The sequence below is a fragment of the Carassius auratus genome, chromosome 13 (assembly GCF_003368295.1).
Source record: "Carassius auratus strain Wakin chromosome 13, ASM336829v1, whole genome shotgun sequence".
Lineage (NCBI taxonomy): Eukaryota > Metazoa > Chordata > Actinopteri > Cypriniformes > Cyprinidae > Carassius > Carassius auratus.
Window position 1 is genome coordinate 15,581,365 of NC_039255.1, and position 15,542 is coordinate 15,596,906.

General features: G+C 36.1%; 1 protein-coding gene across 4 annotated transcripts; it reads left to right on the top strand.

Moving 5' to 3' along the window:
* The first annotated feature begins 3,188 nt into the window (after nt 1-3,188).
* Nucleotides 3,189-14,140, top strand: LOC113112825 (guanine nucleotide-binding protein G(I)/G(S)/G(O) subunit gamma-2). Of its 4 annotated transcripts, none has more exons than XM_026278718.1 (4): nt 3,189-3,350; nt 9,107-9,188; nt 13,041-13,145; nt 13,257-14,140. In XM_026278718.1, exons 3-4 carry the CDS (start codon nt 13,059-13,061, stop codon nt 13,383-13,385), a joined length of 216 nt encoding a protein of 71 aa, XP_026134503.1. In that variant the 5' UTR covers nt 3,189-3,350; nt 9,107-9,188; nt 13,041-13,058; the 3' UTR covers nt 13,386-14,140. The 4 variants fall into 4 exon arrangements, with proteins under 4 accessions (XP_026134503.1, XP_026134502.1, XP_026134500.1 ...); XM_026278717.1 differs by having other exon boundaries at nt 3,190-3,350; nt 13,033-13,145; XM_026278715.1 differs by lacking the exon at nt 3,189-3,350 and adding an exon at nt 3,458-3,612 and having other exon boundaries at nt 13,033-13,145.
* Nucleotides 14,141-15,542: the final 1,402 nt, after the last annotated feature.

Sequence of the window (15,542 nt, forward strand, 5' to 3'; positions counted from 1 at the left end):
AAACAAGCTATAATATTATATAGATAGATGATAGATAGATAGATAAATAGATAGATAGATAGATAGATAGATATAATGATTTAATGATTGATAGATACATACAAACATAGATTATAGATTGTATATTTAGCTGTTTTTAATAAAGTTGGTCTTATAATGCAATATTTGGTGCATATTGGAGTAGTATGTGGCATATTGTGCAAAAAGATTGACAGAGCTTTGGCCAGCAGATGTCCTCAGCTCGTTATTGTGAGCTCTTCCACACACAGATTTTTGTGAAGCAGTTTGGTCAGTTGTAAGAATAGATAACTATACAATGCTACCAGTGTAACTTTGGATTATGACACATATTTACAGTTAAACTACATGGTTATATTAGGTAAACACTTTATTTAGAGATGTAAATATTTCAAAGTTAAAGGAAATTAAGAATTAATTAATTATTATTATTATTGTTGTATTATAATTATTATTATTATTGTGTTATTGCTGTTAGCTGTTAGAACTGTTAGCTGTTAGAACTGTTAGCTGTTAGAAGGCGCCCTTAAAACTTTTTTTTAAACCATAAAAATGAATTACATAGTGGTTTGTCACTTTACGTTTGTCATTAATCACTTACCCCCATGTCTTTCCAAACCCATAAAGGCTGTGTTCGTCTTCAGAACACAATTTAAGATATTTTGGATTAAAACCGGAAGGCTTGTGACTGTCCAATAGACTGCCAAGTAAATAACACTGTCAAAGTCCAGAAAAGTATGAAAAGCATCGTCAGAATAGTCCATCTGCCATCAGTGGATAGTCACAAGCCTCCCGGTTTTCATCCAAAATATCTTAAATTGTGTTACGGAGTCAAACGAAGCCTTTACGGGTTTGGAATGACATGGGGGTAAGTGATTAATGACACAATTTTCATTTTGGGGTGGAATATCCCTTTCAGAGCAGGCCCCAATAATAATGAATTGTTTCAAGAGAATATCTGTATGAACATTCAAGACTTGTTTGTGTAAGCAGTAAAAAAACAAAAACAAAAACAAAAAACCTGCTCAGCATCTTTCATTCGCAATTACACAGTCTCTTAGTACAGCTGTCTGTCGCACTGTGGGCAGGCTGGAGCAATTACGATGAACATTTTCACGCACAAGAAAATGCTCTTTAATGCTGTGCTTTCCTCCTTCTATTCCTCCTTTATTCCTCGCAGCTACCCAACTGTACTGAAAATCATTCATCCACTACCACTGTTACCATGGCAACAAGAGGGGAAATCCATTTCATCAGCCTCATCGTCACACTGCCTCCTTCCGCCCCCCGCCCCCATCGCTCTCACCCCCTCCCTGCCATCATTTTCTTGATCTCTCTGTGCCATCTCTTGTTATTCTTCTTCCGTCCTGTCTTAGTCAGAGGGTAGACAGGCAACGGAGGAGAGGATGCAGCCCCTTCCTCAATAAACAAGAGTACAGCTATGTCAAGCTGTTATAACTTGTGCTATAGATTCAAACTGTGCTTTGTTTTTAGTTAAATCATGCTGTGTCATCTGTTTTATCGACCGCAGTCTGATATCTTTCTGACACTTTTGTACTATGTACTAGTTGTTAATCATTTGCCCTTTGCACATCAGAATGTTTCGCATTGTAACTCTTACGTCCTTTTTATTTAAATTCAGAATTTCATTTCCAGTTACAGTGATTAAGCTTTTTTTTCTTCAAAACTAGATTTTTCTGTCTTATAACTTTTGCAGCTTGTTTTAAGATCAGGGTGATAATTGTTTCGCTGACATCCTCGTGGTAATCCCATGGGGCAGCAGTTACTGGAGACAGCAGATGGCCTCAAATTAGAATTGAAATCATGCACACTCACACACATACACATATTCTCTCTCAGTCTCAAACGCATCTTAAACTCTTGATGTATGGGAGTATTAAAGTAATTATGTTTTAGTGAGTAATCCGAGGGGTTAACCCCATGAGATGATTCCATTAGTACATATAATGAATCTCTATAATCAGATCACTGATAAATTAATTCCATTATATTATTCTAAAGCTGCAAATGCTCCACTCTGCTCACAATGGCTGACAAAATTAATATTTTGTTTTTAAATTATTATGCCTATCCATCTACTGAAAACTCATATTTTTTCCTCTTTCTTTAAGCATGAATCAAAATATACTGCACATCCCCACAAAAAATATCAATCAGCACAACTGTTTTCAACATTTCTTGAGCAGCAAATCAGCATATTAGAATGATTTCTGAAGAATCGTGTGACACTGAAGACTGGAGGAATGATGGTAAAAAATTTAGCGTTTGCCATCACAGAACGAAAATGCATTTTTAAAATGTATTTAAATAGAAAACAGGTATTTTAAACTGTAATATTCCACAATAGTAAAAAAGCATAAGAGGATTATTTAAAAGACATGAAAAAAAATATGTTAGAATTTTTTTTAAGTAGAAATAAAAAAGAAAAATAGTGAGATATAGACATATTTCCAGATATAAACCCACAGTTCTGAAAAATAAAGTTGCATAAAATAAGTTATTAAATTGTAATTATCTTTTTGTTTTATTTATTTATATGTTTGTCTGTTTATTGTTTTATTCTGAGGCAAATGCAGGCTCCCACAGAAAAGAACATCCTGAAAAATACTAGTTTGATGCTATGGCTGTGGGGCCAGCATGTTCACCAGTGAGTAGTCTGATTAATCAGTCTTGACTTTGGCTGAACGAGGAAGTCAAACATATCAAGCCAGTTAGTAATCCTGGTGACCAGCACAGCAGCATCCCAATGCTGAAGTCCAGCATCCAAAGCACAACATATCCTGGTGACCTGCAATGCTGAGCTTGCAATTAGCCTATGGGGATCCCAAGATGGATCATCTCAAGGGACACTGACAAAGTAACTGTTTTACTTTCCAAATACAGACTAGCGCGAGTTATACACACATCTGTAATCCTGTAACCCATAACCACCTCAACCTCCACTGTAACCGTGTGTATGTGCGTGTTTGTTGAAGGGTTGCCAGTTGCAATTGCTTTTTAAATCTTCTGTTGCTCTAATGTCATGAGACTAAAGATTAAGCTTTTGATTCCAGGAGCTCGGGCTGTGTGTGTGAGTGCACAATGACTCTGAGAGGGAGGGTTTCTCTTTAGACACACATACACATGCTTTGGGGGAGGGGATATTTATGTGTTTCTTGTCAGCTCGGTGCAAGGACCTCTGTGCTGCGCTGCACATGCATGGATAGGAGCCAAAGAGCAGAGAGCAGAAACAACACACTGCTGCACATCAGGATCAATGCATATATATTTGACTAAAAGGCATCAAAATGGTCTGACTGGGGAGGCAGCAGGTAAATAATCTTGTTTTTCTTTTTAAACAATGTCTTTTGTGTTTGGGAGCAAGAGGAAATAGCTTTCAGCTGGCTTCCTGAGCAATTCCACTAGTTGATGGGCGGAGCGAGAGGAAGGCTGTCAGCTGGGGTGGTGTAGCAGGCGGCGAATGTGTGTGTGTGTGTGTGTGTGTGGGTGCCAGAGTGTCAGAACAAGGAGTGTATGTGTGCTACTGTTACATACAGCTCTTGTGCCATTGACGATTATACACACATTGAGAAGGTGAGTGGAAAATCTTTTCATGAGCTAATTTCCATCAGAAAGACCAGAATGAGGTTGGAGTGTGCAGATAGACAAGCATGAAGATGTGTCAGTGGGGCAGGCTGTCTAAATGAAACCATATGCTTTATTTGGAGAAAAAATTGACTGTTTTATTATATATGCGTGTGTTTACTTGTGTTTTCAGAGTATAACTGCACTAGATTACTGTCAGTTTTTTCTACTGTATGGATGGGTGTGTTTGTTCTATCTGACTAGTCTTGCATGGACGCAAGGGTTGTCCACAGCCGTTGCATGTGTGTCAGTCTAAATCAGTGTTAAATTGCTCTGGAGACGAATATGCTTGCTTGCTATTTCCTAAAGGATGTGTTTGTTAGCACGTAGTGTGGATTTGTGATTTACAATGTAGTGCAGAAATGCCTTTAATGGTCAGGTGTGCGTATGAGTAACGCCAAGCATCTGTTTGGGGTAAATGCTGCCTGAGATGGGGGGATGAAAGTGGAGGAGAGCATGGGGGAGGGGAGGGAGAAGATGCTGGAGAGAGAAGAGAGTGATGGAGAAATGGCAGAAGGAGAGAGGGGGTTGACTATTTAAGAGGAATCCCCCAGGAGTCCCCACACTCCCAGAAAAAGAGGTACAAAAGTGATCACTGGGGCGGTACCTTTTCAAAAGGTACACTTTTGTACCTCTTATATATTCACTTTGGGTACTAATATGTACCTTTAAGGTACCCATTTGGACTCTTAAGGCACAAAGATGTGCCTTTTGAAAAGGTGCCGCCCCAGTGATCACTTTTGTACCTTTTTTTTGAGAGTGCAGAGTATTGTGATGCTGACTCTAGAACAGTGTTCGTTCTTGCAGAAGGTTCTGCTCAACAGTACGGCAGGCTGAGCTCTGGTTAGCTCTCAACATAGAGCTTGAGTACATTAAACAGTGTTCACTTTATCTAATGAGTCTTATTAGAGCATATAATCACAGAAATTAGTGTTTATAGTCTGAATGCATTAGTAGCACCTTGTTAGCACAGGATAGATGAAATACATACTGAGTCATAATTGATGCTTCTTGGTTTGGTGGGTCTTTACGTAATTAATTACATTCTGCACAACCACATGAAGTTTTGACTCTTAGAAGTTAATAAGTTAGCAGTCGGGCCATAAGATTTGTATTTGCCCTGGCCAAATGTTTTTTGGCCACACCAGTGTATAAGTTATAAATTTTCTAACTCCATGAAAACTTGACATTTATGCACAAATGTTCAGTTGAAAAAAATTGTTAATGGAGCAAAGTATGATAATTTTAAGACTAGTAAATTTGATACTGTATATACTATAATATAACTGAACTATATTAGTCAAGCTATATTTGTAACATTCAAATAATCAGAATTCACAGGAAACAAAGTTCATACATCACATCACATCAAATCTATTTATTTATACATGTATTAATTAGTTTTTGTGTGTACAGTATGGGAACATATTCACATTGTTGAAAGTGTTTTCCCTAAATAATCTCCTAATTACTGCTAATTGATATTAAATAGTTGTTGTTGTAGATTAGTTTAGGTATGGGGTAGGATTAAGGGATCCAGAATATGGCTGTGCAGATTAACTCATTAATATGTACGGAGCCCCGCACATGACATGACAATAAATTGTGCACACGATTTACTAATTCGTTTTCTCAACTTACTAAAACGTGCACACGATTACTATTGCGTTCCCTCGATTTACTATTGCGTTCCCTCGGTTTGCATGATTTAGCAAATCGAGGGAACGAATTAATAAATTGTGTGCAATATATGCATACTAATAAACAACTAGTTAATAGTGAATAGTGTTCCCTATTCTAAAGTGTTATACTTTTGTAGTTTTAATTTCTTCTAAAATATATATTCTATATTCCATGTGGGTCATTCTGTGTCAACTTAACCAGAGGGCATCTTCATTTCTAAGGCCCTATATGGTTCGGTTCCAGAGAAATTGGAATTTCAATGTGGCTCCAGGAATAAATCATTAAATTGTTCACATTTTCGGTGTTCAAAAACCAAATGTGGATCACTTTGCATAAATATGATGCTTCTTTTCTTTTAAAGAGGAATGTCTGGAGAACAAATAATGTTGAAACTAGAAATGTATCTCATTTCCTTCTGTCAAAACAACTGCATTGAAAATACCTGTCTGAGTGCCATAAATATTATTTTTCCAAAGTTTCTATGCCTATAACTCAAGAAGCATTAAAGATATTGCAGCATGATTTTAAATTCTAGTTCTGAATACACTTTTCATTTGGAATCCTCAAGGCCCTAGATCATTCAGTCCCAGAGATATGGGGATCTCAATAAAGCTTCATGTCCAGATTGTTGAATATTACTCATTTTCAGTGGTCAGAAACCAAATGTTGTTCTTTCTGACCCTGAGCCATCCTTATTGCTGAGTCTTGTATTTATGATACTCTCTTCTGAGGTATGTGCCTGTGTAATTTTGTGAAGAACAAGAGCACTACTATGGAAGTGTTTTTGTTAAGAGAAAGAACAGGGGGTGGAGAGGTCCTTGAATAGATGTGAATAATATACGAGCAACCCCAGCACACATCTTACAGCTCACTGTTCAGAGCGGCTGGATCTGGTGCTGTCTGGAGTGAGTGTATTGGTGCGGGTGTGAGTATAAGTATGAACAGCTGTTTGACATAAAGGTCTTTTTTAAAAGCCAAACTTTTTTTCACTCTTTCCTGAAACTCTTTCATCTGTTTACTCCATTCTAAGAGAGACAGTGAGTGAATATGTGGAGAGAGTATTCTCATGAAGCAGATATGCTCTGTTTGTAGACACAACCACTCTGACTAATACTCAGGGATCTTTTCTCCACCTTATTTCAGACTACAGCTGAAAGTTGATGTCATGTTTTTAGAGAACTTAACATTATTACTGATATACTCTACATTTAAATATATAGTACTTGTTTACTTAATATAAAATCTATAAAGGTTTGTTTGTAATATGAAGTTTTTTGTACTACATTGCATTACATCTTCAGTGAAACTGAAACTCTGAAGTAGTGATTTAACTGACGTGGCGATGGAAAAGCCTTGGACTTATTGACACCAAGAACTCTGTGTGTGAGTACATTTTAGTGTATACACATGACTTGTTGAAAGTAGAGAATACAGCCCCGGATGTTTGGAATATTGTTAACTCTCCGGGAACCTTGGGTGTTGCTCTTGGCCAAGCGGTAGATTTAGCAGGAAGTCATTTTAACCCACTGTACACACACACAAAGCCCCTGTTTCATTGTTCTTGATAATCCCGAATGATCTCATCTTTTATCTAAATTAATGTTCATTTAGATTAAGAATGTTTTATGACCTTTTTTGAATGTTGTATGAGGGGTTGCCTATTGCTAAATTCATGGAGAATTGCCTTTAGCATTCCTAACTCATAACACGTCAGGAGGGGTTAGTCTTATGTTTACAACACTGAAGCTTACATGAGAACAGACAGTTTTTTTTACAGATAATGCACCCGAACAGCACAGGAAACCAACCATGGAGCAATACTTTTTGAACTGATATTTCAGAGTCAGAGACATTTCATATTTAACATATTTATCAAATTTATCAAATTTACACAGACTGTCTGCAGGATGTGCTGATTGAATCTCTAGTGTGTGGCAGTCAGAGAAACGGTGTGGTTTGAGTCTTGAGTTCTGGTGTTAGGGTCAGTGCCTACTAGGGGACCCCTAGAGTTAATCTGTCTCTCTCTTCTCAAACACACACTTTCTGCACCATATGGAGCTCAGTGGATACATTATTAATCTGACTAGTATCTGCTGAGGCCTGGCGAGAATGTTGCAACATTTATCTTCATTTTTCTAAAACTTCAAAAATGTACCTACAGTTCATTGCAGTTTCCATCTGAAATGAACACTACTAGCAGTAAAATTTCAAGACTTTTTATTACTTTATTATATAAATTATGATTACAAATGTTGATAAAGACTTATTTTACTCATGTGATCTTAAAACACTTTGTTAGTCCATGATTTGTAAACTCCATGCATATGACTTATGTGACTTAGTAAACTATGAATACTGAGTACTCGAGTACGATTGCAGTGAAACATCAGAATCAGAAGGAGCTTTATTGTCAGGTATGTTTACACATACCAGGAATTTGTTTTTGTGATAGAAGCTCCGCAGTGCAACAGAATGACAGCGACAGAACAAAAATCCATAATAAAAGAAAAAAAAGTACAAAAAATACAGATAAATAAAGAGGGAGTGTGCTGGATGTGAGGGGTCCAGAGTGATTTTACTGGTCCTTTTGCTCATAGAAGGGAGGGAAACATGCGTCACAATAAAATAACTTAAAACAGTTTGTAGAAAGATCTTACACACACACACACACACACATTTTTGCAGAGAATCGTGTATGTCTGTTTTATCTAAATTAGCAAATTGCAATGTCAACATGCCAAAAATTGACCCTGTTTATGTTTTAATGCACATTCTCTGCCTTAATACTGCATGCTTTATGCATGTTTTTCCTGAAGAAAGATTGTTTTTTGCTGGTTATTTAGGCCATGAAGACTATTGGATTATGTTAGACAATAGATAAATAGCTCAGCATTTTGTATGTATGTATGTAAGCCCACTTTTCACAGTTTACAATGAATAAAATCAAGGACTGTTCTACATTCCTTCTTGTTGAATCATGTTTTACATAGAAACATTACAGAAGTAAAATCGATTGTGAACACAATTACCACTGAATGTAACATTGTTGGTGGGGTTCTCCATATAACAGCTGCACACATTTGAAAACTTCTTAAACCAGCCTAAGGTTGTTATTGTATTATCACAGTCATTTTACCTTCAGTGAAACTATGTGCGAGAGTGTTAGTTCAGTTCCACAAAGTATTACAGCAATAGGGTGACTCAGTTCCTACCAACTTGTGGTGGACCATGATGTTGTTTAAATATTTTGGTGGTGCTGTTTACAGAGACAGAAGAGACGTGGAGAGATCAAATGTTGCTGGAACATTCTGTGTGGAAGTGATTCACAATAGTAGAATTCCCTGCTGCTGCAGAGTAATTGGCCCATTTATCACATTGACAGAGACAGACAGAGGAAGAGAAACATGGAAGGTGGAGTGGAAATACAGGAAGACCAATCTGCACTCTGGAAAGTTCTTTTTAACACTGCAGTATGAAAAAAACTGAATGTGTTATCATCACACTCAAGTCAGTTGTTCAGTTGTTTTTCTTCTGATAGTGCAGGCTTGGCTTTTGTATAGGCACATAAGATAAACTTTACTCAGGTCTGGAATGTTTCTCAGTGCAAATAGGCTGGGAAAGGTGTGACATCTAAACCCTTGGACCAGCGCATGCACACACACAAACTTGCACATGCACACAAACACTTGCACAAGGCCTTGAGCCGCATCCGGAATATAGAACATATGGACTCTAACTGCATGGCTTCCTTTCTCAACAGAGGCTGAAGACACGACACAGGAGGTCAACTCACTTCTGAAGAGCAACGAAACAGGCAGAAGGTGAAAAGAGTCAGAAATAAGGTGAGAATCAGAAAGAAAATATGTAAAGAGAGAAGAGGAGACTCACACACACTCCTAACACCCACTACGGGGTGCAAAAAAATATGTGATAGTCTACTAGTATAACAGCATTTCTTGCTATCAGACAGCTGCACTAATAAGTTTGTGGTGGGAGTGTGTGAACCATTAGTGGGTTTATCAATGATCATGCAATCATTCAAATTTCATATAATATTCATATCATTTACATGTTGCAGTTCTTCTTTAGAATGTTCCATTTAGAGGAAGATTTTCTGTACATTTGGACTCGATATTAAACCTTGATTATTCTTGTTGTGTTGCATTATACCAGACTCTTCAAAAGCCCCTTGCAGTGGCACTTCCATTTCCCTGCTGGCTTTCCTGCCCTGTAGAAAAGTGGCAGAGTTGGGTAAATGGCACACATATGGCCTTCTCGCTGAGAATACAGATTAAATGAGCTCCCCCTGTACTTCTTAAAATATATACATGCCTCTTTATAGACCCCTGACAGATTAGTCGTCTGATTGACAGATCAACAGAGATATTTATGTGCATTTTTGAAGTTACAAACATTGAAGGCTTGCTGATGCATAGCTGTGATCGGCTCAATTTTCAATGTCAAGGACCCCCCCAAATATGATGATCCCCTTTGCAATGGACTCTCTTCTTAAAATATAAAGGCAGCCATTTATTTATAATGTGTGAACAACTTTTAAACATGGGTTCATAAAGAAAAGCTGACATGAACTGATATAAGTGCCATTTATATTGTACTTTTATATTTTTTAATTGTACTAAATTCACCTTTGTACTAATGCAAATTATAAAAATATAATCAAGAAAATATTTACCTTGTATTAAATTGACAACAAATCTCTTTTTTGTACTAAATAGAGTAATATTAGATGTATAATACTGAAAAAGAGATATTTTCAATCTAATTAATTTATATTGAGAATAGAACATTTTATTGAGATTTTTTTCCACAAAATGACATTCAAATATATTTATATACTGTTAAAAACTTGAGCTGTTAGTAGAATTAAAATTACAATTAATTACATTATTTCTGAGATGATTTCTGATTTAGACATTCATTAATATTAAAAGACACTGTGTAATTTTTAAAGAAATCTCTAAATAGAGAATATATATATATATATATATATATATATATATATATATATATATATATATATATATATATATATTTTCACAAAATAAAATCGTGGCTGTTAATAGAATAAAAATACACTTAATTCATTCAGCCATGTTTAAGAAACTGTAAAAAATTATTGCATTAAACATATTTGATTAATATCTTATGTCAACCTGTTAATGTTGTCATATTTAAAAATATCTATTTCTTTTTCATTGACCCCTAGCCCCCACTTTGAAAATGTGTATGTATAGCCTGAAGTGTATGCACTGTAAATCGCTTTGGATTAAAAGCGTCTGCTAAATGCATAAATATAAATGTAAAGATACTGGCACTATTCTCTTTCCTATCACTGACATTCTCCTTTGGTCTCCTGTGTCTTAATCCCCCTCTCTCTGACCCCCAATAAGGTAAAGTTCTGAGTTCCCGGAAGATGAATAGAGATTGCAATCTAAAAGGGCTTTGAAACATAGACTCCAAGCTGGATTTGTGTTGATGTTCCTCGTCTGGCTGTAAATGTCTCTTTAGGCCTGATTTACAGAGGTGTGCAGTGTGCTGAAGCTGTCCTCTCTCTGAACTCTTCAGATGTATGGGGTACCCAGTCTAAAGTTGCCTTTGGTGAGCTCCATCCTTGATTTTAGGAGAAGAACGTTTCATTGCTGTCACATCGCTCTGTATCTCAGTTGCCTAGCAACTGTGGTCCATTGCAGAGATGCCAGGGATGGTCACTAGGTTTAATGAAACCCGTTTTGCGATGGATTACCAGGAGCTGAGGAAGAAGATGCTGCTCTTTTCAGATTTGTTTTCCCTTCTGCAGTCTGGATTCTTATTAGAACAGATTTTGTGTAATAAATACAAAATGTGTTGTTTATTCCCTTGTTTATCTGATGATGTTATTTTCAGTGGCATACAACGTGATACATAAACTGTTGAATCATAATATAATCATATCAGGAAATAGAATTGTCTGTAATGTGATCAAAGTGAGGACATTTTCCATAAACATTTGGAAGTCAAGATACTGACTTCATTTGCAAGCTTTATTGGTTTAAAATTGGAGCGTTAATAGGCCGTGATTAACCTGTTTTCATCAGGGCAAGTTGGAGTTTCCTCTCATTTTCAATTTCATTAATGACTAAACCTTGATTATTGAATTAGATTCACATTATAAACACTCAAAGGAAGGTGTGTCTTGTGCAGTAGTAATATGCAGGGTAAATGATGTAGGTAAATTATGCTGGACGTTGATTAAGGATAGTATGTTTCGGTTGTCTTTCATTGAACCTGGTTGGGCTCATTACCTAGTTTACCTAGAAAGAGGTTAGGGTGACAGCTGATAGTTTAGCGACCCCTGCAGGTTACTCTCAGCAGCAGGCTATTGTGTTTAACCTCACTGCAGGAGAGCCGGCTGAGATTAAAAACTGATACACCACAGACCTTTGAGCTCACAGTCATGACAGGTGTGTCACAGTGTGCTATCAAAACCCATATGGCAGAACCACACCAATATGAAAGAAGCACACAAACAGATTTGATTTTTCTGAACAACTGTGAGATTACTATGAAGTTTTCAGAGGCTAAACAGCTGAAGGCAATTGTGGAAGGAAGTGAGGTGCTTTTGATGCTGTCCTCCAGCATTGGGATTGAGTGTGAAGGAGTTCCCACCCTTCCTTTGTTCACCAGATTCAGACCAGTAACAAATCATGACTAACCCATTGATTCGTCACTGTACTGCCATAATATTAGAGCAAGGATTTATTTTTATGGTATTGACCAGCAAATATGATAATCCCCTTCTGAAGGATTCATTGTCTGAGAATATATAAAAATATACTGTGAAAAAATATATATTTATGTATGAAAATTAAAAATGAACCACCAAAAGTCTGAGGTCAGTTTTTTTTATCAGTTTAAAAAAGCAGTTACAGTAATTTAAAAGTAACTGTGATATTGTGAAATATTATTTCAATTTAAAATAACATTTCTATATGTGTATATTTTAAAATGTACTTATATATATATTTAAGGAGTCATTCTAATCTTCAAAAAAATGTTAAAGTCACTGTTATTTGAGATCAAAATGTTTTAACTGTCACTTGTGATCAGAACTCTTTCTCACCCCAATCTTTCGAATAATAGTGTAAGAGTAATAGTTTGTGATGAATCTCATGATTTTAAAAGTAGAATGAAAAATTGCCCATTTTGACCTGTTTGATTTAATTTAATTTATTTAGTTATTTTATAATTGTACGTAACACCTCCAAATGTTGTCCTGATCCCCAGTTTGAAAACACAACTGTTTCGCTCAAATCAAATCAGTGAAAGTTAAAGCACACTGGCACATACTGTAACTGAACACATAACTCCTCAGCTTAAAAATAAAGGTGCTTCAAAAGGTTCTTCAAGCGATGCAATGGCATAGAAGAACCATTTTTGGTATTACAAAGAACCATTCAGTCATAGGTTCTTTAAAGAACCATCTCTTTCTAACCTTTTTATAATCTGAGGAACCTTCTTTAGCAACAAAGAACCTTTTGTGGAACAGAAAGGTTCTTCAGATGTTAATGGTTTTTCATAAAACCATTTAGACAACATGGTTCTTCTATGGCATCGTGAAGCACCTTTATTTTTAAGAGTTTATATCATGCAAATTATACTCAACTTATTCTTCCATGTGTGTTATAGAGCAACAGGCCTGAACCCACAGCCTGATGGCCACCAACAACACTGCTAGCATTGCACAGGCCCGCAAACTAGTGGAGCAGCTCAAGATGGAGGCTAATATCGACAGAATAAAGGTAAAAAGAATACGAACATATTATTTCATTCTAATGAATCAAATCAACTTGGTTAAGAGTGAAAATACGCACTGTTTGGTAACTGTATGTGTTTTCATGAATCGACATCAGGTCTCAAAAGCAGCAGCGGATCTGACATCATACTGCGAAGCCCACGCTAAAGAGGACCCCCTGCTCTCCCCCGTGCCTGCGTCTGAGAACCCCTTCAGGGAGAAGAAGTTCTTCTGTGCCATCCTGTAAGCAGCGCTGCCCCGCCATGGACTCGCCTGCTCCCTCTGGGATGCACTCATGGACATAAAACATGTTTATATCAAGGGCTGGAGAGATGCAGTGGAGAACCCTCAAAATCTCCTGGCTCTCTATGAGCCCCAGTTAAAGCCGCTGACTCCACCTAGTGGCCTTGAGATCCAAAGCTGAGTATAGTTACAAGAATCTGTTGAAATTCAGAAGGGAGCACAGCAAAAAAACAAAAAAACACCAGTGACTGTCATTGTAGCAGATCAGCCAGGATATGTTGTGAAAATATTCAAGTATTTAAAGGTTCTGATGAGATATTCAAATATTTTTCTTTATTGATTTTTTGTGGACTTCATTAATCTGATCACTGATCTTAGAACCCATTGATTATTAAATAGCTTTGTTATTTGTTTTTTTTAAATAATAATTTTGTTTTAATAATCTAAGAATGCCTACCATTTAGGTATAGCTTTCTGTAACCATTTATGGGTACAGCAAAATTTAATGAATAACAATTTAGTGAACTTTTCTAATGAATTCAGACTTGGACAAGTATTCCTAAAATGAAATACTCATCTTTTAGATGCTGATAGAAATGATTCATCTGTACAGCAAACAAAGTTTCTTTCTTTTTTTGGTCTTAAGCATAGTTCTCTTTTTACTCTTTGTACAAAAATGTTAGCAAGTTCAGCTGTGTTGTGTTATAGATTTTGAATATTTGTGTTGATGTCAATAATAACTGCATGAAGCCTGACAAAGTGTCGTATTTTTTCTTTTAAACGATTACCAATGCAAACAAATTAAATATATATAAAAAAAACAACCACAACCGCTACATCCCATGATTCATGTCATCCATTAAAAAAAATGGTGCAAAGTCTGCAAAAATTGATTAATAAACGACAACATCAATTTTCCTTAAATTGATCAAAGATTTACCTTCTCTGTCAATCTTGGTTTGTCTGGATAGCGTTGCAATGGTCTTTCTTGCCCATAAGAGGAACCCTTGTTTCATAGCAAAGGTTATGATCGAACGTTTAAAAATAAATTATAATGAAAATAAATGAGAGAGAGGGAATTATGCAGCGCACGAACTTCGATAATTAAGTAAACATTATGCAAATGCATAAATACACATTGGAAAAAGTACTACATAAATAAGGACAGGCTGACATAAGTACACTCCATCTGAAAATTCCCTTCATTGCTGTTCTCTGCTTTCACTCATTAGGCTCTATTTTATAATGCATGTATCCTTCCATCTGATCAATCAGTAATGAGACACATGCGATGACATGGTGACTCAGAGCCTGACCCAGACACGTCACAGAGACATGCAAGACGACTCATTTTTAGGGAAAGAAACTCATGACGTCAGCTTCCTGCAAATGTGTCTCGCGGGGTGTGATGTATTGTAAATTGTAAAATGAATCTTTCAGTTTATTAAGTCACAAATGCAAACTTTATTTCTTAAAAGAAAAAAAAAAACATTCCCATGTATCATGAGTTTAAAACAACAGAACAATCCAAAATTAATTTTGTGATTTTCTGAAAATTTGCTCACTCTCAGGCCTTCCAAGATGTAGGCCTAGATGAGTTTGTTTCATCGGAGCAGATGAAATTATTGTTTCTGAAGGATTTGTTTCTTAAACAAATGTCAAAAATGTAAGCTTTTAATAGTTCCTTCCTACATGATGGGCACAGGAACCTTATCTTCAGAAGTGAAGTAATTGACGGGGATTATCGAACATGATAGAGATGTGTGAACCTCACACCTCCAATGTTCAGCATGGACACATTAAACTGGCAAAAAGAAAAAGACAGTTTATAACACATTTATAATGTTGATAAATATTTTTATTTCAAATACCTTCTATTCATCAAAGAATTCTGAATTTTCAGGTTTCCACAAATAAATCAATATTAAGCAACACAACTGTTTTCAACACTAATAATGTGTAAAAATGTGTCATGAGCACCAGTGATTTCTGAAGGATCTGACACTGAAGACTGGAGTAATGTCTGCTGAAAATTCAGCTTTGCCATCACATTAATATTTTTTCATATATTCTATTTACTATATAAATAGAAAACAATTATTTTAAAATGTAATAATATTTCACAACATTTCTGTATTTTTTTAATCAAACAAATGCAGCC